Source organism: Pezoporus occidentalis, unplaced genomic scaffold (genome assembly GCF_034315485.1).
Source record: "Pezoporus occidentalis ecotype Australia unplaced genomic scaffold, CSIRO_AGI_Poc_V1 ctg182, whole genome shotgun sequence".
In the NCBI taxonomy this organism is placed as follows: domain Eukaryota; kingdom Metazoa; phylum Chordata; class Aves; order Psittaciformes; family Psittacidae; genus Pezoporus; species Pezoporus occidentalis.
Window position 1 is genome coordinate 105,207 of NW_026913662.1, and position 27,358 is coordinate 132,564.

At 36.6% G+C, this 27,358-nt stretch overlaps 1 protein-coding gene across 5 annotated transcripts in view; it reads right to left on the bottom strand.

Moving 5' to 3' along the window:
- LOC134162035 (ankyrin repeat and sterile alpha motif domain-containing protein 1B-like) overlaps positions 1-27,358 on the bottom strand; it is a 309,404-nt gene that overhangs the window by 75,311 nt on the left and 206,735 nt on the right. For all 5 annotated transcript variants that reach the window (XR_009964170.1, XM_062615455.1, XM_062615451.1 and 2 more), the window contains 2 exons: positions 21,474-22,057; positions 19,520-19,592 (listed from right to left, as the gene is read on the bottom strand). Coding sequence is in view for 4 of the 5 variants with exons in the window: in XM_062615455.1 (XP_062471439.1) it covers positions 19,520-19,592; positions 21,474-22,057 (657 nt within the window). In the remaining variant the exon portion in view is untranslated. The remainder of the gene's footprint in view (positions 1-19,519; positions 19,593-21,473; positions 22,058-27,358) is intronic.

Sequence of the window (27,358 nt, forward strand, 5' to 3'; positions counted from 1 at the left end):
CATTTAGGAGTTTTCTCAAGTATTTAATAACATTATCATGTGAATATTTGCAATATGGACAATTTATCTACAGTCTGCACAAATAGCTAAATGTATTTCAAACAGATTAATGGATAATTCATTTTTTCTCAGAGGAAGGAGCTATACCAAATTGATAGAAATCTAGGTCTCATGGAGATACAAATGCATTTGTTCACATCTGTCTGTAAATCTTCCCTATTTTGCAGAGCTTTTTCCACTGTGAATCATATATTTGTACACAGATGGAGCATAATCCCTTCAGGGTTGTGCCCAGTATGTAGCAAGGCTGTAAGGAGGAGGGTAGGCTATGTTGTTATGAAATACAGTGGACTTCCGTTAAGTAAGCACATTTGAAAGGCTGGGCAAGCTCTTCAGAGAACAAATTGAGAACAAAATTACCTTAAGTTGAGAATTAAATCTCTGTTATTTTTTTTAGTTGGCTGAGAAATCATGAATTTCTTTGAAAAGGATGCCTGAATTTGTCTTCCTCTTTCCCCCATAAGAAGAAGAATTCATATTGGAAAGAAACCCAATGAAGCATAATCCCGCTCTTTGAAAGAATTATGCATGATAGGCCCTTTATTTCTTCTGCATGCATAGACACAAATGTCTCTGCATCTTATGTTCCCAATCAACAAAAATGTTCTGCCTACAAGACACAGCAAATAATCAATATACCAGTTTCATGGTCAAATGCTTTATACTTACCTTACTATAAACAGCATGGAAGTTATGCTGCCAGTGATACGAAGTGTTTGGCTCAATGCCTAGCAACAGTGTAGGCAAAATTCAGTTTTTGAGTGCCTCCCCAGACACATTTCCTCCTGTAGCTGTCGGTACTGCATCTCTCTATGTCCATGGCCCAGCACTGGCTTATTATAGCACTGCTGGTCCCACCGTATACTCTCCTCCAGTTCTGTCCTCTGCCAGTATAACTACATGTCTGAACCCATCAAGACAACATAAGGTTGCTCAGAAAGGGGAAAGAAAACAAGCAGAAACACAGTTTGCTGCCTTGTCCTCATCCCTGACTACTGTCTCATTGCTAAAGTATCCTGTTACCTGAAAGACTTTTTTTCCTTCCTTGTTCTACCAAAGGCAATAGTAAGGCAAAGACAAAGGAAGGCACATGGCCTCAGATTAGATTAATCTAGATTAGAGACAAATCTTTCATCATGCTAACATGCAGCTCTTCAGATCTCCTTCTTTGCCAATCCAGGAGATTTATCTTAGGGAGGCTGCTTGGACAGTTTTTATGAGCCAGCTCAAGCAGAAACTGGAGCAGATGCTGTTGCTTTGAGACTAGAAGGCTATATCTTCATTTTGCTAGTCCATGATTCAGTGGCAGCCCCACCAGTGTGCTGCTGCAGGCAGTGCCTACTTTGGCTATGCCTAAAGCTGGTCCTGATATTGAAAAACGTTGTGCAGGCTGCGTAAGATGTTCTCACCTGCAACATATTCACATACCGCTGTGCTTTCCTATGATTTCAAAGAACATAAATCCCATGATAATCCTTCTGTGGTATCAATACCACAATCAAAAAATATGCACTTATTCTTGCATGGGAAAACTGACGCATAAGTCAGGGATAGCAATACTTGGTTCTTGCTTCTCCAAGGCAAAAGAAGCAGCACATAGAAGTAATGTCTCCAAGAAAAATGCCATCTGGTATGCTATACAGTAAATTCTACAAGATGTCTCATTCCCAGTGAGACTCAGAATATCTTTATTGTGGGGTTTGGAAATGACTGAATCTGTGACATCAAAGATCACATGATTTCAAACATGTTGAAAGGCAGATTTGCTCCAAATGAAAAGGAATTTAAGATCTTTATTTTATTGTCTCTCTTAATAATGCGGATTTTTCTTATAATTTTTTCTTCATTTAGCTTTCAAGTGAGGAAAAGAAAGAAATGCAGTGATTTTTTTTTTTGTAGAGGAGGTGTTCCCCCAGTCACTGTGAATAAACTATTATAAACCAATTTCTTAGATAGGTCAGTTTGTGTCAAACATCGCTAAACACTTCTGATGTTAAGGAGTCAAACATGGAAGAATTTTTGTAGTTACTGACCAATACATTTCTGAGTGGAGACTATAGCACAATATGAAAAGAATTAATCTTTTAAGTACACTGGCAGCAAGTTTAGCAGAGCTGAAGAAATTGATGCTAGAGTAAGTACTATAAACATTTTTCTTTAATTAAAGCTTTCAGCCTTGTCCAGCACTAAATGGAATATAATTTCCTCTTTGTACTTACGATTTCAGCCAGATAAAAAAGTTATCTCAACACTGTGACAGAACTTGAGCAACAGAGTTAGAATGACTGCACGTTCTAGGGAATAAACTAATCTAAATGTATTCCTGGAGAGGTGACAAGAATAGGTAGGAACAGGATGTTGTATGAGAAAAACTATGTCCAACATCTATCAGACCAATATCATTAAAAAAAGTTTATTACGAAAGAAATATAGTAGTTTCCAAGAAGTGTATGCAAGGTTCTGCTTTACCTCATGCATTTCAGCTATATTACTAGGCTACTCAAAATGCTTAGATTTGAAATTATCTTTTTCATAAAACTCTGAAAAACCTGGATGCCTTACAAAAAATCTGTAATTTCTGTCAGCAGCCTAACTCTTTGGAGGACAATGCCACTTTGTATGACCATGTTTGGTGACGCTGAATATGTGCCTTAAAGTACTTTTAGAGACAGTTTTCCTGGCATATACAAAACCAAACCAAAATCAATAGAAACAGCTTGAATTTAAATAACACTATCTAGTATCTATAATCTAAAGGTTACATTCTATTGCTTATGTGTGGGCCCAGAACACATAAAAATAATTCTCAGACCATAGCTAATGCAAGCTAAGGGAACAACCTTCATTGACTAGGAAAATCATCCCCATGGTTTGTTCTGATTTTTGTTGACATGGTTTAGGGCGAGGTGTTCCTGCCCATGGCAGGGGGGTTGGAACTAGATGATCTTAAGGTCCTTTCCAACCCAAACCATTCTATGATTCTGTGATTTATTATAACTCTGTGTCCTGGGTTCAGCTGTAACAGTTATCTTTCTCCTTCCTGTTAACTGGCGCAGTACTGTGGTTTGGAATTAGTATGAGAATAATTTGACAACACACCAATGTTATAGTTGTTGTTAAGTTGTGCTTACCCTGATCAAGGACTTTTCAGTCTCATGCTCTGACAGTGAGAAGGGCACAAGAAGCCAGGAGGAAGCAGAGACAGGGCACCTGACCCAAACTAGCCAAAGGGCTATTCCATACCACAGCACGCCATGCCCAGTATATAAACTGTGGGGAGTCACCTGGAAGGCCCAGATCACTTGGGTCGGGCTGGGTATTGGTCGGCAGATGGTGGCGAGCAATTGTATTGTGCATCACTTGGGCTTATTGTGCTTTATTTTTCCCTTCCCTTTTTAGTTTTATATTCTCTCCCCTTGTTACTTCCCCTATCATTATTACTATTAGTATTAGTAGTAGTAGGTTTATATTATAATTCAGTTATTGGACTGTTCTTATCTCAATCCACAGGATTTACATTCTTTTGATTTTCCTCCCCATCCTGCCTTAAGGGGGAAGGAGGGAGTAAGTGAGAGGCTGTGTGGTTCTGTGTTACCAGCTGGGCTTAAACCATGACACTACATTACTACTATGCAAGTACAATAACTGTATCTACAATAACTACAACTACAAAGTGTGTGAAGACAATTCATTTTACTTGACAGATGATTTGTCAAGAGTGAACTGCATTTTGTGAACCTCATTGGACTTTCTACAAGTTTGTGTTTCTGATTGTTGATATATTATTTACCCAGGAACAGCTCAAAGTGCTTCACTCCATCATGAAACATATATCTATTATAGACACTTCAAAGTTAGGGTATTTTTTGTATATAGTCAATTGCTCTGGCAACTTTGATTTAGTCTCCTTCAGAACCCATCCTGTTCAGTGAATAAGGGACAGTTCTCACTAGAAAAATCAAAGATCTGTTTTCTATGTTTCTAGGTCTCAGGACACGTTGTTCTATTCAAGACTGCCACTACTATGATGCTGAGCAATATATATGGTGTATGGTAACATATATCACCATGCAGCAAGATTTCTTGAGCTAAAATTAGTCTTTTTAGATTCTGATTTTGTATTTTAAATGAATACATTTGAGGGATAATTTATGGTTAAAGACAACATAAAAATCAAACTATATTACATAGAATTGTAATAGCCAAGATTTCCTTGGCCTATAGAACATAAATACTAGATGCAACCTACTGAATTGCAAGAATTAGTTAAGAACGGCTGAGGAGCTTCACTGGATCACACCACAGCTTAATCTAGCTTCACCTAGCTTCAGCCATTCACCAACTTCATTGAGTGGCTAGTATAAGAAAGTGTAAGATGGCCATGCAGTGATCCTTTCCTAGCATTTTCCCAGTATCCAGCAATTTGTAGCTCAATGACTTCCTGAAAGAGAAATAGTGTCTTTATGCTTAATAGACCTCCATGGATTTTTCTGCCAGTTTGGTGGTTGATGAAATATACTGAGAGAAAGAGGGTTGCAGGGAGAACTGGATTTGTCTTCTACCCTCCCTCTGTAACTCTTTTCTATGGGAAATGGAGGGAATGTCTCTTTACATTATAGATGTCACCACAAGGGTAAGAGGTTACTGTCACTTTGTATTGCATTTAGGAAAGATACAGTTAAGATGCAATTAGAATTCAGCTGCTTTTTTTCCCCTTTTCACAAACACTGAAGGAGCTCCTACTGCTGGAGGCAGTGCTGAGCAGGTGGTATGAATGCAAATCCCGATGGATCACACTATTTTATGAAGTTATTCTACCTTATACAAATTCCTTTGGTAGGACAAGGAGCTTTCAGTTGCCTGCCATTTTTGCAGGAATCATATTCACATGCAAGGGGTAAATGTGTACACCCTAATTCTGGCTTCAGTGAAACAGTAAGATTTTCTGTAAAAAAGGAGTTAGTTTCTTAGAGCAGTTTCTGGGCTTGCTTCAGGAACTTTTACAGGATAATAGTAACACTACACTCACCACCTATGAGTAATCATTTTCACTCTTATCATCTGCAAGAAAACACACCACCAAACTTGAAAATTTACATGACACCATGACCAATCGAAATACTTTATTTAACTCGGTAAAGATTTTGGACTACTGTTAAAAACTAATATCTTAAGTATGTATCTAAGAAAGGCATACTATGTAGTCTTGCTAAAAATGCTATATAAGCCCAATCTTTTATGCTATAATTCCTGGCACCATAAAAACAAATATATGTAATTTCAAATTTCAGCAAATCAAGCAGGAGTGGGTAACAGAGAAATATTTGAAGAAACTGTTCACAAAAGGTTTGAAAGAACACTCAAGGAACAGAGATAGCTCAAGAAGGTAAATACAGCCATTCTTATCTCTGAGCTCATCTCCTTTTACTCTTGGCTAGGCTCCCTTGATGGACCATGGACCCAAGTCTTCTCTTAGGGGCCTCTCTGGGGTAGTCAGTGGAGCATGTTACCAGTACCTGGTAACCTCCTGGCACCCCATGGGTGAAGGCACAGCTCACTGCTGTTAGGGAACAACTGCTCCTCTCTGCTCCCTGACAAAAAAGGCAGGTTGTTAATAGAAACTTGCTTTATTACATAAAAATTCTATAACCACCTTCTGTAATATTTATCCTCTACTAACACAGCCTGTGCAAACACCAAAAGAAAACTGCAGCACCTTTCAATGAATAATGAAGACGTTACTTGAGTGGGTGGCATGCTGGCACTGCTCTGGCAACTCACTGGACTGTTTGCATATGGATGAGGTTATATAAGCCGCATTCATCCTGTCTGTGAGCTCCCTCATGCTGACTGCTCGACTCTCACTCTCACCTCTGGAGTAGGAACTCTGATCTGCACACCCCACCTCCCCCCCCCAGATGTAGCCTAGGATCCTGCTTCAGAGATCTGTGCTGATGCCTACAGACAGTGCAAACAGCTCTCATGCTGTTGTAGTCCTGCATGGCTTTTTGCTTTAGGAATTGGAGTGATAAAAATGTAATTTTCCAGACAAAACTGACAAACTGTACTCTGGGCACCATTCCTTCTATCATTCCTTTGTCAAGACTAGTGGATCTCAGGAAGAGGTCAAGTGGTTCTACAGGTACAGGTTAGATGAAAACATGTCAGACTAGTTTCACTAGCATCATTAATGTTGTGTGAGATATAATGTTAGTGAGATAATGAATATTTCCCATACTACAAACAAGATCAAAAGTATAGCTGGTTTAATAAACAAAACCAATACCTGCAGTTATTGTCTTAAATTCTGGTCTAGGGCTGTTTAACTACATTCCTTGCTATCCGATTGAAAATTTCATGGATTTTGTCTTGCATAAATTTGAGAAGAATGGCTAGTCTCTACTTGAACTCCATATTCATATGCAAATAGGGGGTTTTGTGTACTTACAAGATAATTTATTCTTTGGAATTATGCTCTGTAAAACATTTCAAATAGCCTACCAGAAAAGAGAGTAGCACCAAGTAACTGAGATGATCCATCTCATGCCACAAATAGAAAAACAGCCAAATTGCAGAGTTCATAAAAATTGCTTATCTGAAGTCATGCATGAACTCATGAATAATCAATATACTTCAGGAATAGATACCAGAACAATTCATAACTTTACAACAAGTGCTATTATAAACATTTAATGGGAATTTATATTAGCAGTCAATAAGTTAACCTCAGCTGAAGGCAGCTGTGGATAAAAGTAGAAAAAATGTTTTGGGAAGTTTTTGGTATCATGGTTTATGAACTTGGGGTGGTAAATAGCAAATAGTTTTGGAAGGATTTGAAAGCATTCAAATACAATATCTTCCTGAATACAGGGCAATGAAACAAGAAAATACTGGTTCTAGTGTTACGATCTTGGACTCAGGTTAAAGGTCTGGGTTAGAAAGCAAATGAATACACTTGGGTTAGTTCAATATTCTATATCACTTCATTTTCTGTAGGTGGAACTAAAACTAGAAATAATTCTGTGTGCTGTAAATTCTACTACAAGCCAAAGATTTTTAACTATGCCTGTGATGTTCTTGTGATTACTAGAAATGTGAGCTTCCAAGAATTCATATTTGTTTCAATCTAAAGACTGCTAGATTAAGAAGGAAACAATGAATCACCTGAACTTTCAAGAAACTTATTAATTCAGTCTTAGTAGACTTAGATCTCTCCAAAATTTATGAAATAAAAACTTGAAAGATAGCCCTAACACATTTATAAGGGTAATACTCATCTCATTCAAAAGACCACCAAAGAATACTGAACAAAGTTTTAAATATTTGCCCTTACTAATCACTTTATGGTTTCCATGCAGTCCATTTTAGAAGCTCAAAATATTCTATTGTCTTTAATGTATTTCCTAGCCACAGGTTGTGAAAGCCTCCGTTTTCATCAGATACTTTTAACTCCACTGATGTTTTAATTCCTATTCTGCAAACATTTTTATCCTGGTGTTGAACTTGATTCTGCTTCAAAGAATAAATGCTGTTCAATTCAGTGACATCAACTGAATATAATATTAATATATATGGGTGTAAATGATTACATAGTTGCAAATTTCAGATTAAACTGCAAGGATAAAGCCTAACCTAAGCAAGTGACCTGTAATAAGTAATCTGCTCATTCTTTTCATGTCATTTATCATGGCTTGAAGAAAATATCTCTTAACCTTTGGAATTACAGTAGGATGATTATGAGAGCATTGTAGAATGAGGGCACCATTACCTTGTCACTTTTTAGGCACACCAACAAACACTCTGCCATTAACTTTGTGAAATCCAGCCAAACTGTCCTCGAGGAGATGACACAGATTAATAGTACTCCCCCTAGACTGCCATGGTCCAGTGGAGAAACAGTCAAGACCTTAGTTCTACTGGAAATAACTTTGAAAAATGTCTTAATACATTTTTTCAAGTTCTGAAGTCTGCAATCTACCTTTTTTTTTTTTTGTCCTATTTATCACCTATCTAGATGGACATAGCTCAGCAATATTCAGCCTCATAGTGTAAAAAGCTACAGTATGTAGGGCTCAGTGATTTCACAGGAGGTCTGACAGAGGAGAGAACTGACCAAGTAGAGTAGATTGCAGCAGTAACATTATCATCTGCAGAAATGCTTTCAAATCCACTTTAGAGCTAGGGACTTATTTACTACCAACATAATCCAGGAGGTAACGTGAGTAACATTATTTTTGAAGCACTTTTCATAATCAATTAATTTGAGTTCTGGCTGGTTTTCTTTGTATCAGTAAAATTTTGTAAGGCTAGGCCATAGACAGATATATCCAAAATTTTAAAGTGAGAATAACTTTTATTTACTTAATTTTCTGTACAGTAATGTATACAGTTCTTAACATTGTCCCCAAACATTCCTAAACATCATACTACTATTATTTGTCTATATTTCTGAACCTCATGCCCTTGGAAGTCAATGAAAATCTGATTTTCCGAGTTTTGCAATCTGGGTATTCATACCATTCTGCACTCTATCTCAAAACAAATATTATGGGCATATATGAATATGATGTAGGACCACTTTATTCCATTTTTGCCTATCAACATGCATGTCTTCTTTATAACTCAATATATCCCACTCCTTCTAAAGGGGAACTATTTAATGTGAGATGATTTTAAAAATACTGAAACAAAGCTCTAAGAACAGTGGTAAGTACACTGACCTTTCATAGATTTGAGTAGCATATTCACACTGCACATAAATTGTTCATGTTTGTGGTCACACAGACTTGCATTCTAACAAATTTAACAGTAGAATGTAAGGATCAGATATTAGGTGAATAAAAAAATGAAGTAAGAGATGGTAAGAATGAAGTTTGCATTACTTTTCTTTCTGAGATTAAGTCTTTCTACAACATAAAAAAGAGATTTTTTTATGCCTGACAAATATTTTAGTATATGCTCTCTAAGGAAGAATACGTCCTTTGCATTAATTTTGTGAGAAGGAAAAGAAAAAATAAAAAATGTGTGGTTACTCAGAAATAATGCTACAACTGCCCAGATTGCCAAGTTTTTCCAAAGGAGAAAATACAAACACCAGAATGGGGTCTGAACCTCCTCTGCTATTTCACTAAAACCTTACACCTGATGTGGGAAAATACCTCTCAAAAGTCTCAGTACATTAAGTCAGTCAAAATTAAATGTTAATCCTCCAATTAAAAGAGAGTTTGTAGAAGATTCCTTTGCTCGGGGAGTCCTGTTGCACAGTACCTAAATTTAACATATCAAGATCTGATGGTCACAAGTAGACTACAAACAAAATCAACAAAAATTAGCTTATATATTTACTCACTGATGAATGTCAAGATTTATGATATTATAGTCCCATTTTCTTAAGTTTCTCTGTTTGCTGTCAATCATCTCTATTCCTCCTAGAAGACATATGCCAGAAATCATTTATTCAAGTCTGTGAATATAATGATTGAATTGCTGTGCAAACAGTTTTGAAAAAAGAAGCCTAACTTAGGACACAAAAAGCACTGACACAAATAAAAGGTATATGTTGATATGCACTTACAGAGGGAGAGCACATGTAAATAGAGAATGCATCAGAGTTAGAGACTACATGGGTAAATATGGTCTGATGACTTATATTTTTACTGAAAATACAGTAAAAATATGTCTTCATTTTTAGCAAGCTGTTTCAAACAGCTGTAATTAATTGGTGCATGAAGAGCATATAGATGAATATTACATTTATGATGCTACAGGTTAAAATTGCCAATAAAATATGAATACATGAATAACAGAAAATAAAAGAAATGCTTGCTGCTTCTTGTATCCAACACCCATAGTGTTTATTTTAAAACATAGCTAAAAGCTCTACAATTATCCAGTAGTTTGCCAAGTTTTCTGTAAGGTTTGTTTTGGAATTCAATGGATCATTAAAACAGATGCATCCTTATCTCTTGTTTAGGCTTTTACAAAGTAGAAGTCAACAAAATATTAATCCAATTATTTGTGATTTCTTTGGAGAATTTATGTGATCTTTGGGTAATCTCAGTAGCTTGCAATGCATTCTGACTAACGTTCCCTGTAAATAAATGTCCAGAATATTTCTTCCATGTATTTTACAGCTATATGGCTTCTGTTCTCCACTGTTCTATAATCTAGGCAATTACATAGGCTGAAATTACCATTCAAATAATTCCAGAGATTTTTATAATAAATATGAAGATTGGCATGAATAATACATGAGTAGAAGGGCATGTGTGTAAGCATGAGAGGAAACACTGCTATAAAGGGTTAAAGGTATAGTCTGTATTGATAACCAAGGGCTCAGCTGACAGCAGTAAAAGACTAAGGAATGTATTTCTATCAAGACAAGGAGCATGCTCTGACAAAGGAACAGCACAGATCATTTGTCAGCAGAAGACTCTACAATACACACTACACAGGAGGACAGCAACAACCTTATAGCACACTGTATGTGATAATCACCTTGTAATTCCAAAAGCAAGATAGATTCTAGCCCTAAAATACTCAAGATAAGAAAGCCAAAACAATGAGCACAGCTGAAGTATACAAAATTTCAGACCAAGAGGACCACACCATAGTAACTGTTGACTCCTAAAGATCTATCAAAAAAATTAGTTTGCTGTTATGACACACAAGTGGCCATGAGCAGGCAACTTGGCTAACGTGCATGCTTGTTTTCTGGGTAAAGAGTGTGAGAGTGAGTGACATAGAATCATAGAATCGTTAGGGTTGGAAAGGACCTTAAGATCATCTAGTTCCAACCCCCTGCCGTGGGCAGGGACACCTTACGCTAAATCATGTCAACCAAGGCCTCATCCAACCTGGTCTTGAACACTGCCAGGGATGGAGCATTCACAACTTCCCCGGGCAACCCATTCCAGTGCCTCACCACCCTAACTGGAAAGAATTTCCTTCTTATATCCAACCTAAACTTCCCCTGTTTAAGTTTTAACCCGTTACCCCTTGTCCTATCACTACAGTCCCTAATGAAGAGTCCCTCCCCAGCATCCCCATAGGCCCCCTTCAGATACTGGAAGGCTGCTATGAGGTCTCCACGCAGCCTTCTCTTCTCCAGGCTGAACAGCCCCAACTTCCTCAGCCTGTCTTCACACGGGAGGTGCTCCAGTCCCCTGATCATCCTCGTGGCCCTCCTCTGGACTTGTTCCAACAGTTCCATGTCCTTTTGATGTTGAGGACACCAGAACTGCACACAATACTCCAGGTGAGGTCTCACAAGAGCAGAGTAGAGGGGCAATTCTTACATTCATAAGAGAAAATGAATGACTAAAACCAGTTTTGCCTGAAACAAGAATCACCTTTGCCTTCCATAACATCTCATACTGACTTGGCTTAGACAAATTAGCTCCAGCAATTCTGCCACTGCAACTTAAAATTCCACATTCGCTTTGCAGTTCTTAATAAAATACAAGTGCAGAATCAAATCCGATTGTGTGGCCTTTTTCCCTGCAGTGCTGTCCTATATTTGATGCTAAAGAGTTCATAGATGCAGTTCAAAAATCTCAAACTGCATATTCATTTCCTATTAAGGAGGCATTAAACAGCACTGGGAGCAGAGAACAGCTGCTGGAGCTGTCTCCTATCATTGGGTCTCTCTTCTACCAGTTACAGAGCCAGGTTCCCTCTGCCTTTTTTTTTCCACTTGATGATGCTACAGATATTTTGGTCTTTTTGCACAGTGTATCAGCTTCAATGGGAAAGTGGAGTTAGGAGGGAAGTGATGTTATTTTTATTTTTCAGTCTGGTGGTGTTGGCTGTTGCAAAATTAGAGTTGTCCGTTCAAAACTGTAAGCTTCAAAGGTCTCCCACTTTGTGAGAGGGTGCATGGCTCCATTTATTAAAATCTATGAATTAAATCCACTTCATCAAAGCGCTTAGTTTAACCACGCAGAGATATAAAATGGGGAAGTAACTGCTGCAAAACAGACACTAAATAACAATTACATACTTTCAAGTATTTAACTTACCACTGTGAAAACTGCCTTATGCCAACATGCCTACACATACCTAATTAAAATTCTGCCTTAATTAAATACTTATATTTTATCTGTTTTCTGCCCTTGGAGGAGGGAGGATATTAACAGCTTTGGAGGAAGACCATTTTGCCAAAATCACAACCATATGGCAGCAAACAGAAAAAGGGCCAGCCTAGCAAGGCTTCATTTGTTAAAAGAAAGTTTGACTACTTCGGAGTGAAATTTTTGCTTTCATAGGCAGAACTATAGTAAGGAGGATGAAGGCTTCATGTCTGCGTAGTGGCAGTGGAACAGATGGAAGAAAGAGAGGAAACTGGGCACGTAGCTCCTGGTACTCAAAGGTCTGCACAATTCCACTTACATTACAGCTGTACTGTAATGACAGGTGCACAAAGTGAATTCTTACTCCTCTCATTCTGCTTTTCTGGCTGTGCGTGTTCATTCGTTCCTTAAACACAAAATACATTCTAATACAGTGTTCCACGAGCTACTACTGGCATTAAATATGTATTACATGACAGAAACACACACATGTAGTGGGCATATCCAGAACCATTAAATTCTTGTTTGTGGAAAAACTTCATGTAAAGTGGAGCTGTAGGGTTTATTCTGAATACAGCACAACCCACTGCAGGTCTGCTACATTCAAATGATGTACAGCTAATATGGAGTCAACACAGGAATAGCTGTCAGTGTTCCAGAGTCCTTCTGATTACAAAGTAGTTCTAGAAGAGTCAATTCATGGGTCTCTCTGAAGTTGTTGACATGCTAATACATACTGCTAAAGCAAATATTTTAGGAGATTTGCTAGCTTTCTTGATTTTTTTTTTTTCCCCAATCTGGTAAAATTCTGTTGCATACACCTCTTCCAGTAACAAATCACATTAATCTTTGAAAGGCATTCACTCAGGAAGCCTCACTGAGCAAAGTTTGGAGCTTTGATACTGATGTTTAGACATAGATGCTGAATGTGATGCTAGGATTATGTTCAAGCATTGCCACTATTCTCAGAAAAGGGCAACAAATGAGCTTTGTAAAATCCAGACTTGCTAAATGTAGTAAGAAATTTGCTTATTTCAGCTGTAAGAAAAGGCTTGCCAGTATCTCATGTTCTAAGCTGAAATTGTAGATCATGAAACTGAAGATAACTTGGTAAACTGCACTCTGTGTGCATCTAGGTGGAACAATGAGGGCACTTGCTCAGCTGATCAAAGAAATCCTTACTACAGTGTAGTTGCATGCACACAGCAACTGGATAGCGAATTTTTGGCTAGCACTCAAAAAAGAGTTCCTGATCAGCAGAATTATAAAATTGTAAATAACCCTCTATGTGCTAGAACATATTTGACAGAAGTGGTTTTCTCAAAAGCCCAGCACAATCCTAAACTGATTGTAGATTATTTTGATATTGAATGACCTTTAACAATTATTTTCCTTGTCATTATTTTAATTGCTTTGACTTGAAACAGCCCTTACTTTAATCATGATGATGATATGATATCCAATTACCCATGTTAAAAAAACTCAACTTTTTTTTCTGAAGTAGATTATTTCTTCATTATCCTCTTTCAAGTGACTTGCAAATGTAAGTAAACTCTGAACCACACACCTCTGAACTGTTACAGGGCTTCAACTAACACAGAAATACTGCTATGTGTGCCTTGAAAAACTTAGGCAAATAAAAAAATGGAAATTGAAGTATTTCTTCTTTTTACTTTACCTTGTAGACAGGTTCCATCTAAATCATGTTATCCCAGTAGTCACAGAATCATTGCAACATAAACTCACAGTGATTTAAAACAGTAATCTGACCTATTCAACTGCCTCAAGCCAAAATCAGGTATACTCCAGCCAATACCCTTTTTAATTCTAACAAATATCCAGAAGTCTTGAAGGTGCTGCTGAATGTAACAGAGGTTATAATCTCCCTAATAATATATTTGGATGCTTCAGTATACTGTCTTTTTAATTTTGTTATGGGGAGAAGAGGGGGAGATTCATGTCTGCTAGTTTAGACCACTATATCTGAGGATGTCCTCTAGGCTATCTTTAGAGATATTTTTAGTGCCACTTAGATGTGATAAACAGTACCAAAGAAGTGCCTGCTTATCTAACTCTGTGGCTTGGATGTAATCAATGCAGTCCACACTGAATTTAGTCTAAATTTAGACATTAAGAAAAAGCTTCCTCCATCTGACCTACCATTATTTTAATTAAGCCCATGTTTCCTTAATTTTCTAACTAGAAAAACACAAGACAATGTCAAAACCTTAACTGAATTCCAAATACTGGGCATCTACTGTTCTTTCCTCACCTACAAAAATCTGATATCTGCTCCTAGCAGGGAATTAGGTTGCTTTAATAGGTTTGCTCTTGGCAAATCCATGTTGCCTCTTTCTTATTTCTTCACTAATTTTAGCTATTTTAACTAGTTTATCTATTCATTGACTTTTCTATGAATTGAAAAGATTCCATACTATAGAATAGAAAAGATTCTTCTTTCTTTCCTTTTTTAAGGATAAGCTCTACATCATTCTCTTCTAGTGTGTTGGTACCTCATCCATCCTCCAAGAATGCTCACAAAAAACCACTAACAGGTTTAAGTTTTTCAGACAGTTATGTAACACAAACTGAAGTTCATTAAATCAGTTTTAAGATACCTACCCTATATAACCTGCTATTTCCTTATCTACAATTGAAGTTACACTCTAAGGATTAGAGTGTATGTCATATGCTCCATGAAGACCTTATCAGTAAAAATGTGTGATAAAAAGTCATTGTACGTTTTTGCTTTCTCTGCACCTACTATGAGCAGCTTTTCCTTTCCTGCAGTACCTCTATTAAGTGCCAAAAGTTTCTTTATTCTTCTCCATATTAGTTCACTAATGTAATTATGTTATATTAAATCTTCATTTCTCTTGCTAGTTGCATCTCACTGAGTGCTTTGGCACTTCTGACTTGTCTCTACATGCTTGTGCTATTCTGCAGCTCAGTAAAGAGAGACATTTTCTTCACTTTATCTAAAGTGAAAGAAAAATGATAATTTAACTAAGCTGGTCTTTTACACTTTCTTTCCTTTATATTGGTGAAGCTTGTATTACGGCCTTTAGCAGTATTCTGTTGAAGAGCCCACAGATTTCTATTTAACTTCAACCCTAGTGATTTTTTAAAATAAATTGGCTGAACTTATTGATGTCTGCCTCCTTGAGACTTTTTCCTGTGCAGTCTGTCAATGAAAATTCTTTCCCAACAAGTGCTGTGGCAACTAAAATCTCCCATTACTATCAAGTCCATTATGTTTTTGAAAGACAAGCCAACATTTCTTTTATTCTTCCCTCTATACTACCAGTGTAATATATATGAGAAACTCTCTACAATGCCAATTTTGCCGTAATCTTCAATTTATTTTTGCCTATTGCTCATTAATTCCTCAGTTAATTCTTCTCTGTTCCCTTTTCTTCTACCATTAGCATACAAACAGCTGGTAAAGTGACCCGTGACTTTTTCTAGTCAATTCTTTAATCTTGTTTTAAGTAATTTTGTCTTTCTCAGGGGTTTACCTATGTCAAATTTCAATTATTTAAGATGAAGATTTTTATCCTTGCCACATGGTTCTTAATTTAAAGTTCTCTCAGAATAGAAGCCTTGTAATTATATTTAGGGTGTATCTAACTGATGCTTGACTTGGATGTGAGAGGAGATACAATAATATCACTCAAATCATTGTTTTTATCCATTGCCACAAAGCCTTATAATCACTTTCAATTTTGATCATTCCTGGCAGGATCATGAGTATTCTTTATCACATGCTAGTGATCAGAAGAATCTTTTGCAACCTGGCAAATTCAGACTCTGGTGAAGAAATACACCAGCTGTAAGTGCCTGGTGATACAGATGTCTCCATATTACCTTGAGTGGAGTCAGTAGCACATTCTTTTATTTTCACTCTACAGTAGAGTTTTTGTACTGCTTGGGATAGTGTTCTTCTTGTCTGTTATCACTGAGATTAGTTCTTACTTGCCCTCTAGTCAGCACTCCTGCTTTTGATTTCAGTGGTAAGCTATTCAGATGTTGAATGTTCCATGCTCTTACAGGACACCAGCAGCCATCTCTCCCTCCATAGTTTATAGTTTACTCCTCCATTACCTTTACCACTACCAAACTGAAATCTCTGCTTTAATATTTTTGTTTCTGAATGCATGCTGTGGATGAAGTCCTCATGACCACATCAGCCAGTTTTGATTCTCCCCTTTCACTGCTCCTCTAATCACTCCTTACAAGATTCCCCTCGAGAGCTAAATGAAGTCTTTCCAGATTTCACTAGTAGGAAAATACAGTCCAAGGTTTCAGCAAATCCATTCAAGGATTTCATCACAAGATGTCATCATTGTCTAATTTAAATATAGCTATTGAACTATCAGCGTATGACACATTTCCTCTCAAATATTTTTCACAGAGAATGAGATACTGTGCAGTATAAAAAGCTCTTCATGCCTAGTAAATTAAGAGTATTTGTGCTTGAATCTAACATGTTTTTGTTTTTACTAACAGTTCATTAAAACACTAAAGTATAATATGAATTACAGGACTAAGTAAATACTAAAAAGAATTCTGTACCAAGATACATTCACTCTTCAGTATTATCAGAAGGTTTACTATTTGCTAAAAAGTTATTAAACAAGAAAAGTGAAATTTCATTAATATAGATTCTTTAGCATCCATCACTAAGAGAAATCTCTTTGACTTGTACACTCCGATACTGTACTACTATATTATACAAACTTAAGCAGGGGAGATTCAGGCTGGATATAAGGAAGAAGTTCTTTTCTGTAAGGGTGGTGAGGTCCTGGAATAGGTTGCCCAAGGAAGTTGTGAATGCTCCAACCCTGGCAGTGTTCAAGGCCAGGCTGGACAGAGCCTTGGGTGATATGGTCTAGTTGCACAGGGTCACAAGTCTTGCTAGCAAACCTGCTCCAGCAGGGGCTTCTCTCTCCACAGGACCACAGGTACTGCCAGGAGCCTGCTCCAGCACAGGCTTTCTGCGGGGTCAAAGCCTCCTTTGGGCACCCTCATGCTTCAGCATAGGGTCCTCCCCAAGCTGCAGGTGGATATTTGCTCCACCAGGGACCTCCATGGGCTGGATAAGCACAGCCTGCCTCACTATGGTCTTCATCACAGGCTGCAGGGGAATCTCTGCTCTGGTGCCTGGAGCATCTCCTCTCCTTCCTCCTGCTCTGACCTTGGTGTCTTCCTCTCACATAGTCTAACTCCTCTATCTGGCTGCTGTGCCATTTCTCTCCCTCCTACTTCTCAACTATGTCATCCCAGATACAATAGTGCTATAGTGCTATCCCAGATAACTATGTGCTACCAGCAGGTCCATCCAGAACCTGGCCATACAAAGTCAATATATTCCACTCCTTGTCTCTGTGGATCACATATTTAAGGATTATCATTAAAATCAAAGAATCTTCACTCATATCAACAACAACAACAAAAACCAATCCCACACCAAAATCAAAAAAGCATCATCACAACACCTAACAAAAGTGGACACAATTTTGCACACAATCCACCCCTCATTTCTTTACCACAATTACAATAACCAAAATTCTGCACCATCATTCCACATTGTTCAGTCCATATTTTCCTCATTACTTCTCCCAGTTACTATCCTGACCTCGAATCCCTGGAGCCCCAGATGGGGAACCAAAAAGTACTGGGGTGAGTTGGCCATGGCTGGATGCTAGGTGACACTAAGCTGCTTTATCACTCCGCACCTCAGCAGGACCAGGTAGGGAGAAAATAAGATGGAAAAAAAAATCCTTGTGGGGTCAAGAAAAATGCAGTTAAATAAAGCAAAAGCAAAAGTCACTCACAGAAGCAAAATTAAACAAAAGATCTATTCACTACTTCCCATTACCAGGTGATGTCCAGACACTTTCTTGGAAGTAGAGCTTTAGTGTAAGTAGCAGCTTCTCCAGAAGATAAACATAGTAACAAATGCCGTCCCAACCTCTCCCCTTTCTCGTAGCTATTATTGGTGAGCAGATGTGATATGGCATGGAATATCCCCCTTTCGTCAGTTTGGGTTAGCTGCCCCAGCTATATTCCCTCCCAACATCTTGCCCACCCAGCCTACTGATAAGGGGGGATGTTGGAGAGACAGCCTTGGTGCCACGTGAGTGCTGCTTGGCAATAGCTAAAACACTGGTGGTACCAACACCCTTCCAGCTACCAGTAGAAAGCACAGCACTATGAAGGGTGCTATAGAGGAAATTAACTCCATCTCAAATTCAGCAAATCATGAATTGCTTTTAGCAAATTCAGAAATTATTAATTATCTCCTAACCAAGAGTTTCTCTATGAATAATTCTCCCTTCTAACACTGCAAGTTTCAGGAATCAAAAACAGCCTGCCAGGACAACATGCCTAGCACTTTTCATGAGACTGCCCCTTACTCTTTTAGAACAATAATAACCTGAATCTGCTTGTTTGATCTGCAATTACATTTGTATTCAAATCAGTTTTTTCTCTTTTTCTTAGATTTGCTTCTCACTGTCCAGCTACTGTTAAAATAGCTGTGTCAACTCTATTTAACTGATGACGTAGTTTTATACTGTACAGATATAATGCTCTATGAAATGGGCTGTTGTTAAAAATACTTTTCCTTTTTTTTTTTAATTTTAAGCAAAAAGGTACATAGTCTCCTGTCCAATAGATAAACCCAAGTAATTGGAATTGCTAACAGGAATGTACCAGTACAGGTGAATTAACAGCTTTGCCTCAAGACCAAATTATTTAGACATACAAGTCAGTTTTCCTTCCACGAGTTAGGAAGAAGATCTAGTAAAATACTTTCAAAATTCTTATCAGCACTGTTGCACAGGTTTATACTGACACACCAAAAGGCTAGGCATGACGTGGAGTTCTTAGAAGTCACCATGGTAGGAAATGTTTGTAACTTTTCCCTACATTGCTAACACTAGTCACTGGCTGTCAGCAACATTTTCAGCCCTGTGCCAAATATTTGATCGAAGCAGTATTAGGTAACATGATGCTTTAAAAAGTGTCAGAAGCAATTGGATTAGATATACTCAGGGTCCCATCATTCCAAACAAAAACTCAGCTGAAAAAGACTGGAAAATATCCCCCTAGCAGGAAGGCCTCAGTAAGTAGGCACTAATGGAATATTTTTCCTGGTAAGATTTAAAAACAACATTAACGACTCCAATGTGCTATTTAAAGTAACAGCTCCAGGATACTGGACCTAATGCACCTCCAGCAGTAAACAACATTGATTCTGTTCATGGTTATTCAAATACCTACAAATGATTTCAACACAGTGGGTTACTTAGCAATATCTTATCCCTGGTTTCCCTATAGACAGTTAAGTCAAAATGAAACAATAGTTATTTGTTTTTCCTTACTTGCAGCGTGATCACTCATCTCCTCCAGTTCAGTATTAATTCCAGCATCTATAGAACTCATGATTTTATCAATCTACAAAAGAGAAAACAGTAAAAACAATTGATGGGTCCCATCTTTATCACTTCATTTTGCTTTTTCATGCATAAATTTTTGGCATTATTACTACAGTTAAAAAAATAACAATCAACATTGCGAAACGTAAAAATCAAAGGTAGACAATTTCTCCACCTTGATTTTTATTTTGCAACATTTGTACACTAGCAAAAGCTAAAGCTTAAGACTAGTATTTCTTTTTCTACAGTTCATACTTATGATTATGGTCATGTAGGTATAACCAGCAGAGATCTATTTAAGCAGTAATATTAATGCATAAGAATATTGTTTTGTGTGTTATGAAGTACTAAAGCAATTGTTCATTGAAAATTTCCAGAGAATTTCCTATGCTGCTTTTTTCCATCTGTCCCAAGGCCACAAATAGGCATGAAACATAGATGTGTCCCCACATACCACAGAAAGGTATTGTTCATGAAACAGCATTACGCTGATGCCAAAACTCATCTGTGCATTTCTAAATTACATTGAACTTACTATGTCAAAAATATTATACCCTTTTTTTTTTCTTTAAGAACAAGACAAAACAAAAAGTGAATCAAAAGCTGGTGCTGTCTAAGAAGGCAGACGCAGAGTACCAGGTTTTACTATGATTAATATTAGGACTATTAGAAAAACATTAGCCTCCATTTAAAAAACTACGTATTTGCCACTGGTGATATGAGAAATCAGGGCAATCTGGAAATTATGTCAGAATCTGCAGATTTAGAATTCATACCTTTTGTTTTTAAAATAAACTACATTTTTTCTTACTCTTAAGAACAAACAAAACTTGTCTTCCTTAGAAAGGCAAACTTGGACCTGACTCATATTAGGATTTCATAACAATGTATCCAAATTATTAAGATCAAAACCTGATCTTAAGAACATGTCACTGAGAAAGTAGTTCTTTTACAACAAAAATTACCTTCAGATGCCTTATCAAAACAGACATTTAGATGAGCTGGGAACCTTTTTTCTAGAAAAATAACCAAACACAAGCTCTGGGTTCTTTCTGAAATAAAGTAGCACTCTGGAGATATATAGATTTTCTGTAGCAGCCATTTTAAAGAGAAAAACTTGCTTCTCTGTAATATCAGTAAGATTTAAATGTTTCCCACTTTTCATTTACCTCAGTAAGATGGAAAGTTTTCTGTCTATGAAGAACCATTTGCACCCTTGAAATTTAACACAGGAGGAAAAAATAGGTGTTTAAAATTTATTTTAAATATAGTTATAAAACTAAAATAAACACTCTTGTGGGAGCAAGTATGTGTACTACAAACTCAGTGTGGACATTTCTTTTAATAGTCCTGAATTCACCATATCTGTAAGTGTATTCCCACTTCACAAAAGAGTAAGGTTTTTGCCAAGCATTCTGTACACAGGTTACACACCAGTTAGATAACTTGTTATATAGGGAGAGTTTGTAGAATGCATAATCAACCTAAAAATCTTAGACTCTCCATTCCTGCCATTTTCTCTTGTCTCTTGCTGGTGGGCATTGTCATGATGGGAAATAATTATCAAGTATCTAAATATGGACATAGCTACAAAGAATTTTACCAATTTAATTAGTGTTGGTGGTGAGGCTTTAGTAGAAAATAATTTCAATGTCACAATGAATTGCAGAATTACTTCTAGTTAACTTCATTCCCCATGGACACAATAGGCTTCATTAAGCGTGCAGTGTTTGAACAGAAATGCACTGCATTTTGTTGCAGCTGTCAAACTACTATGCATTACACTAGGACATAGTCTCCAAAGATTTGCAGTGTGAAAGATGAATTTTTTATTTCAAACAATAACAGCATTTTCACAATACCGTATATTTTCTTGTTCTTAGAAATAAATATAACTTACTTCTTCCCATTCTGATGTGAAGGAAGGTGTTCTCTCCGAATTCCCTTTGGAGCATTGCTGGTTTGGTGTGGGTTCACTCCAGTTGCTTCTTGCTTTTTTGTCGTTTGGTGGACGGGTGATAAGATTAGAATCAGATTTTGACACATTTTTGCACAAATGCATTTCAAGCAAAGTCTTTGGAAAAGATCGTATTCTCCCAAGCGTGCATGCTCGCTCAACAAATCCCCCAGTGGTGATAACCCATTGTTCACTTATCCTGGTTGATGTGCCAACCAACGTATGATTTTCTACTGGTTTAGTTTTAGTATGAAATATGGTTCTGTTAACCACTGGTGGCTTTTTTTTCTTAACGGGTGCATCAATGTTGCTTTCTTTCTGCAGCTGTATCTGCTGAACTGTGCTCTTGCTCAAAATGCTTTTCTCTAGTGGACCACTGCACTGGTTCACTTTGCTGTACAGCTGGAATGGATTATCAGGTGGGTCACACGCAGGTGATGATCCATGGAGTAAACCAGCAAACTGTTCAGCGGGGTGTCCTTCAGGAAGCTCACTTTCAGTGGATGCTTCTCCCTGGCAAAGACGCTCTGAAATGAGAGATTACCTCTTAAAAAAACAGCATTATAAAATACTGCAAACAACAAAACCCTTACTCTCTGCAATGTGATTTTTGTATGCTGCTTGGTTCTTGCTTATGTACAGAAACAAAAGATACTTATGGCATGAATTGATTTATTAGTCTCTTAAAAAACAATTCTCTCCTTAAACTTAACTATTTTATCTTGTCTGAAAACCATCCAAAACCAGTCAGTGCTACATATAAATTCCATGAAAAAAACAAATTTATAAGAAAAAATTCCATTGTTATGCCATCAAGCTAATGGTTGTCTCATTTAATTTGTTATTAAGTTGAAATGTGCACAAATGATACAGTTTATTATGATGAATTAGCTAGTTAGTTTGTAGGTAGTAAAACACATGAAGAACAAGTATTGTCAGGAGTATTGTTAGTAATTTTAGTTCTTATAGTCATTATAATAATAGTGAATTTACACTATGATGCCTTTTTACTGACAGTCTCTAAAGAATAGATCTGAGTGTTCTTTTTATTTCTGGGAACTTTTGCAAACAGATTCAGAGTAATAGTAACCATTAAAAAAAACAAACAAACAAACAAAAAAACCCACCAGGAAATCAAGTCTTTTTGAACCAAGTTTTACATGCAATTTAGTACAAATACACAAAAAAATAAACTACAGAAAAATGCAGTTTTTGGCACAGTCAGAGTGGATTATTAAAGATAAATGCTCTGTTTATGCCTGTTGCTGTAAGGACTAGGAGGAGAAAAAAAAAAGGGGGAGGGGGAAGAAAGAGACCTTTTTCTATCTGTACTACCTCATTTACAGTACTGGTATGGATAACATCACTCTATCCACATGGCATTAAGTTAACATATTCTACTCAGAATAACTGTGTCCCCACTAACAGTTGCATCTCTAGAACTACTTTGTTAAAGATAAATGCATTCATCTTATTCTTCCTAGAAGTTGCATGCACATATGAAGACTCTAACTGTAGGACTGTGTGCATAGCACTAGCTATGAGAAGAAATCAAACATAGCATTATGTAATAATTTGCAAAGAAATGAAGCAGTTTTCTCTTATTTGCTGAAATACCTGCTTGCAAAAAAAAAAAAAAAAAAATCCAAAACCAAAAGCCTAAAAATCTCAAAATATTAATTCTAAAAGAAGGCAGTATTTGATTACATGAATGAAAGAAAGATTTTGGTGTGTACTTCAAAACATCATCAGCTTTTTTACTAGTCAGCTGCTTAAAAATGTAACATTAGCTTTTCTTATTTGGTAAAATATCATGATAAAATTCTAACCAAGATTATGAGTGCAACATAAGAAAACTTACTTTTCTTTGGGAAACAACTGACTAGAATATAGTCTTAAGAAATTTTGCAACTAAAATGATGTGGGCTATTATGGCAAAAGATTGTATGGGGGACTTGATAGAGCTTAAGGAATCAATAATGCCAGAAAGCTCTTTTCTGGGGAAAGGACATGGGACATTCTCACTTACTTTAATTTCTGAAAGTTGCTGAATTAATTGTGTATGTCTACAATTTTGAAAATAAATTATGCAAATAATGATTGACTTTGGTATTTTTCCTTCACACGAAAAACTCAGTAGCTGGGATCCTGCTCCAAATTGACGCATCTTATTTTACATGTCTAAGAAGTAAGTAAACTCTCATCAGTCAGAGATCAGATTGATAGTCAGTGGATCCTAGAGAGAAAAGCTACTCACCATATGTTGTGGCAGGTCAGTACAGTTATTTTATTGTGCATATGTAAATATATATATTCCACTGTAGGTATAACTTTCATCTTTAAAATATACATATAAGCACTTTAAGAAAGTCAGGAAAGATGAAAATGAAGGTTGCTTGTGTAACCTCTACTTTTCTTATGCATTAGCAGCACTGTAATTCACTTCTTATATCATAACCTACTATTTAAAAAAAAACAACCAACAAACCAACTGCCCATTTCATGGTCAAAATGAAGTTCTCTCAGTGATGGAGAAGCACTTCAATACTTCATATTCTCTTTGTTCAGAAAGAAGGGTTCTGTTGCTTATTTATTGCACAACATTCAAATTCTTCTATGAATATCAAATTCCTTAGATATTTTATGATGTTCATTATCTAATGGGTTCAAAATTATGAACTTATATCTTTACAGGGTAAGGTTGTAGCGTGATAACATCCTAGTTTGATAAATGCGAAATAAGAGACAAGGATATAATGCTGAAAATGTCTACAAATTTGGGGCATTCTATTTGAAATTCTTTTAAGATTTGCCTTGTTCAGAGTAATTAACATTGTAGAACACAGAATATAGCACAATTGCTGTTGACCTCAGTAGTTAAGTTAGACCCCTAATGTCTCAAATTCAGCTGCCAAAAAACAAACGAATACTTTTAATGACTATTTGGATAAAGTTTGGTCGGTCTTGATCAACATAACAAAAGCTCTGTTAGAGACTGAGCATACTCTCTGTGCTGTTTAGCTACCTAGCTGTCAGTTCTTTTCCTTGATACTTTTTTACTTTTTGCTTTAACTAAGAGCTTTGTTAATCATATGACAAAGGAAGCTATGCCTTCTTCTCCCCATGATTTTGAGCAATGCAAACCACATCTATGATGAAAAATGAAAAAGACTGGATTTGTCAGGAAGAAAAAAAAAGTCTAATGCTCTTTTAATACAGATTTGTATTATTATTTTAGCTTCATGATGCTGTTACTGCTTAATACTTTAATGTTCCGGGAATAGCAAGAGTACAGAGATGGACTAAACCTGTGCTCTAAATACTATAGTAGCCTACTAATCACTGTATTGCTCCAAAGAAACCACAGGAGGAAAGAAATAATCCATGAAATAGTGATAAAACTGCTTTCTGTCTTATTTCAAGAGAGTATTTTTTGACCTAAGACCTGAAGCATGGGATATTGAATAACCTCTTCAAACTCCACCATATCTAGAACTTAAACTAGTTGTCTTCATTGCTTATGCAAATTCCCAACATCTCAATCTCCAGAACTTGAAGTATGAGAAAGTCTAAACAGGATCATAAAATATTTCTACTGTATCCTTGCTAAAATAGGCAACTTTGCTGAAGAAGAAAACCCCAACAAAAAATCTTCCTGAGCTTTTAATAATTACCCATATGCGAGATTGGTGTTTTTTATTGTTGTATATTTCTGCCATTAATTTTAAGACAACTGATACTGAATTCAGTATTTCTTCTGAGGCTTAGTGGTGATGCGTTTCATGTATTATTTTCTGTCTGTTTTTAAACAGATCAAAATTATTCTTGTTTTTTTGAATACTGCTGTGTATTGAAAAAAAAACTTTCATTTAGATGTCTATACTAGTGATTGATAATCTGTGTGATTAGAACTAATCTTAAATCTACTGATATTTCTGAGAAATTCAGACTCTCCGTTTCTATCATGTTCTATCTCCTAACTTTATCATATACTTTTGAGCCTTTTCATTAGATGCTTTATATTAATTTTTTCAACCAACTTAACTGGGACTAAGAAGTGGTATGATATGCAATTACATTGCATAGGTCTATACTCAGTGAACAGCAAGTCAATAATAGGTTTTCTTTCTCACAGGCTTGTGTGAAGTCTTCTGAGTAGAAAGAGCATGGGAATACCAGGGAGAAAGAATAATAGGTGGAGAAGTTCACCTTGATTTCTGCTTATGATAATTTTTTTTTTTTTGCAAAAAAATTTGTTTTAAAAGCCAACATAGATCTTATTTCCTCACCAGATATTAGCTTTCTTACCACCTTATCTTTTTACTTGTAGATAGCATCCTAAATACCAAAACATAAACAGATATCATTTCTATCAATTTTTAGTGTTATTACAAGTGCATACAGCTTACCCATCAGAGTGGATTACTTCTGAAAATCGCTGCAATACTGCCATATCTGTGTTGCATGGAAAACATTTATATTTGGAACTACAAATAAATTCAGTTCTGCCATAATCTCAAAGCCACAAATATACACTGCTATTATCACGAGTTTATATACAACCAAACTGGTATTTAGACAGCAGATTGCAATTCAATGAACTATTTATTTACACACTGGTGCACCCCAGCACAGTTGCTTGTCATACATATATAGAACTCTGTGGAATACCATTTCTCACTTTTAGTATTTGAGTTATAATTTACAGATGCTTCATAAAAATCACGTATCTATTTTCTGAATCCAACTCCAAGACTGCAGAGCATCTTAAGAAAACCAGAAGCACACTAAATACTGTGAATTTTGCACTTATGTAAAGTTTGAAATCAGTTTATTCACATTTATATCTCATGAGATTCCATGTTCAAAACTAAAGCACATTCAGAAGAATAACAGCTGTTAGTAATAATGAAAAGAGCGGTAATAGATAAAGTATAATGACAGAATTACATCTTTAACAGGCACTGCTGTTGCCATGGCACAAGTTTCTAATGTAAAATAAAAATCCACTAGAAATCTGTTCTATAGCTATGGTAACAACTGTATTGTGACACCCGCACAATTAATCTGTTTAAGTTCTGTTTTCATTTGATCCAGAAAGGTGTTTTCAGCAGCACACTCTGCACATGTTATATCTGCCCAAAACTATATTCTCAACTCCCTTCTCTACACACACTGTTGATTGATAAAACTATCAGTCACAGCTGAATAGTATTTGGAGAGTACCTTCTTTTAGAAGTCAACTTTGAATGGTAAGTATGGCTACGATATTGGTTGTATTGCCAAAGTAATATCATAAAATGGGATGATGAGCAAAAAGATGTGCAAGACAGAAAATTAATAGTATTTAAAAACTTAAGGAGCAATACTGAGGAAGCCATTATCTCCCACAGCAAACATCAAGGTGCTCTGACCAAGCTCCAGCTCTTTGATGGCAGCATGTTAGCTGCAGATATCTTTGATGAGGCAGTGTGGTATTTTCTCACTCTAGTAAATGTTATAGCATGGTACCATGGACCTGTGTGGGAGATATAACAACACAATTACTAAGCAACTAATGAAGAATGTGGGCTTCTAATGTCACCAGCAAGAGCACAGAAAAGCAGCAACAGTCTCCAGACAGATTGCTGTTTCTCCTTCTGCTTCCTCCTAAATCTAAAGAAACCACAAGAAGGTGGCTTGCAAGGTTAGTGTTTGCAGCCTTCAGGCTCTGTGCTCAGGTTCCAACATTACCAGCTTCTCAAAGCCATACAGTGCCTTAGAAATCAAATTAAAAGTCTCTGAGGAGTGTGTGCTTGTTCTTACTTATAACTGCCAATTCAACCACT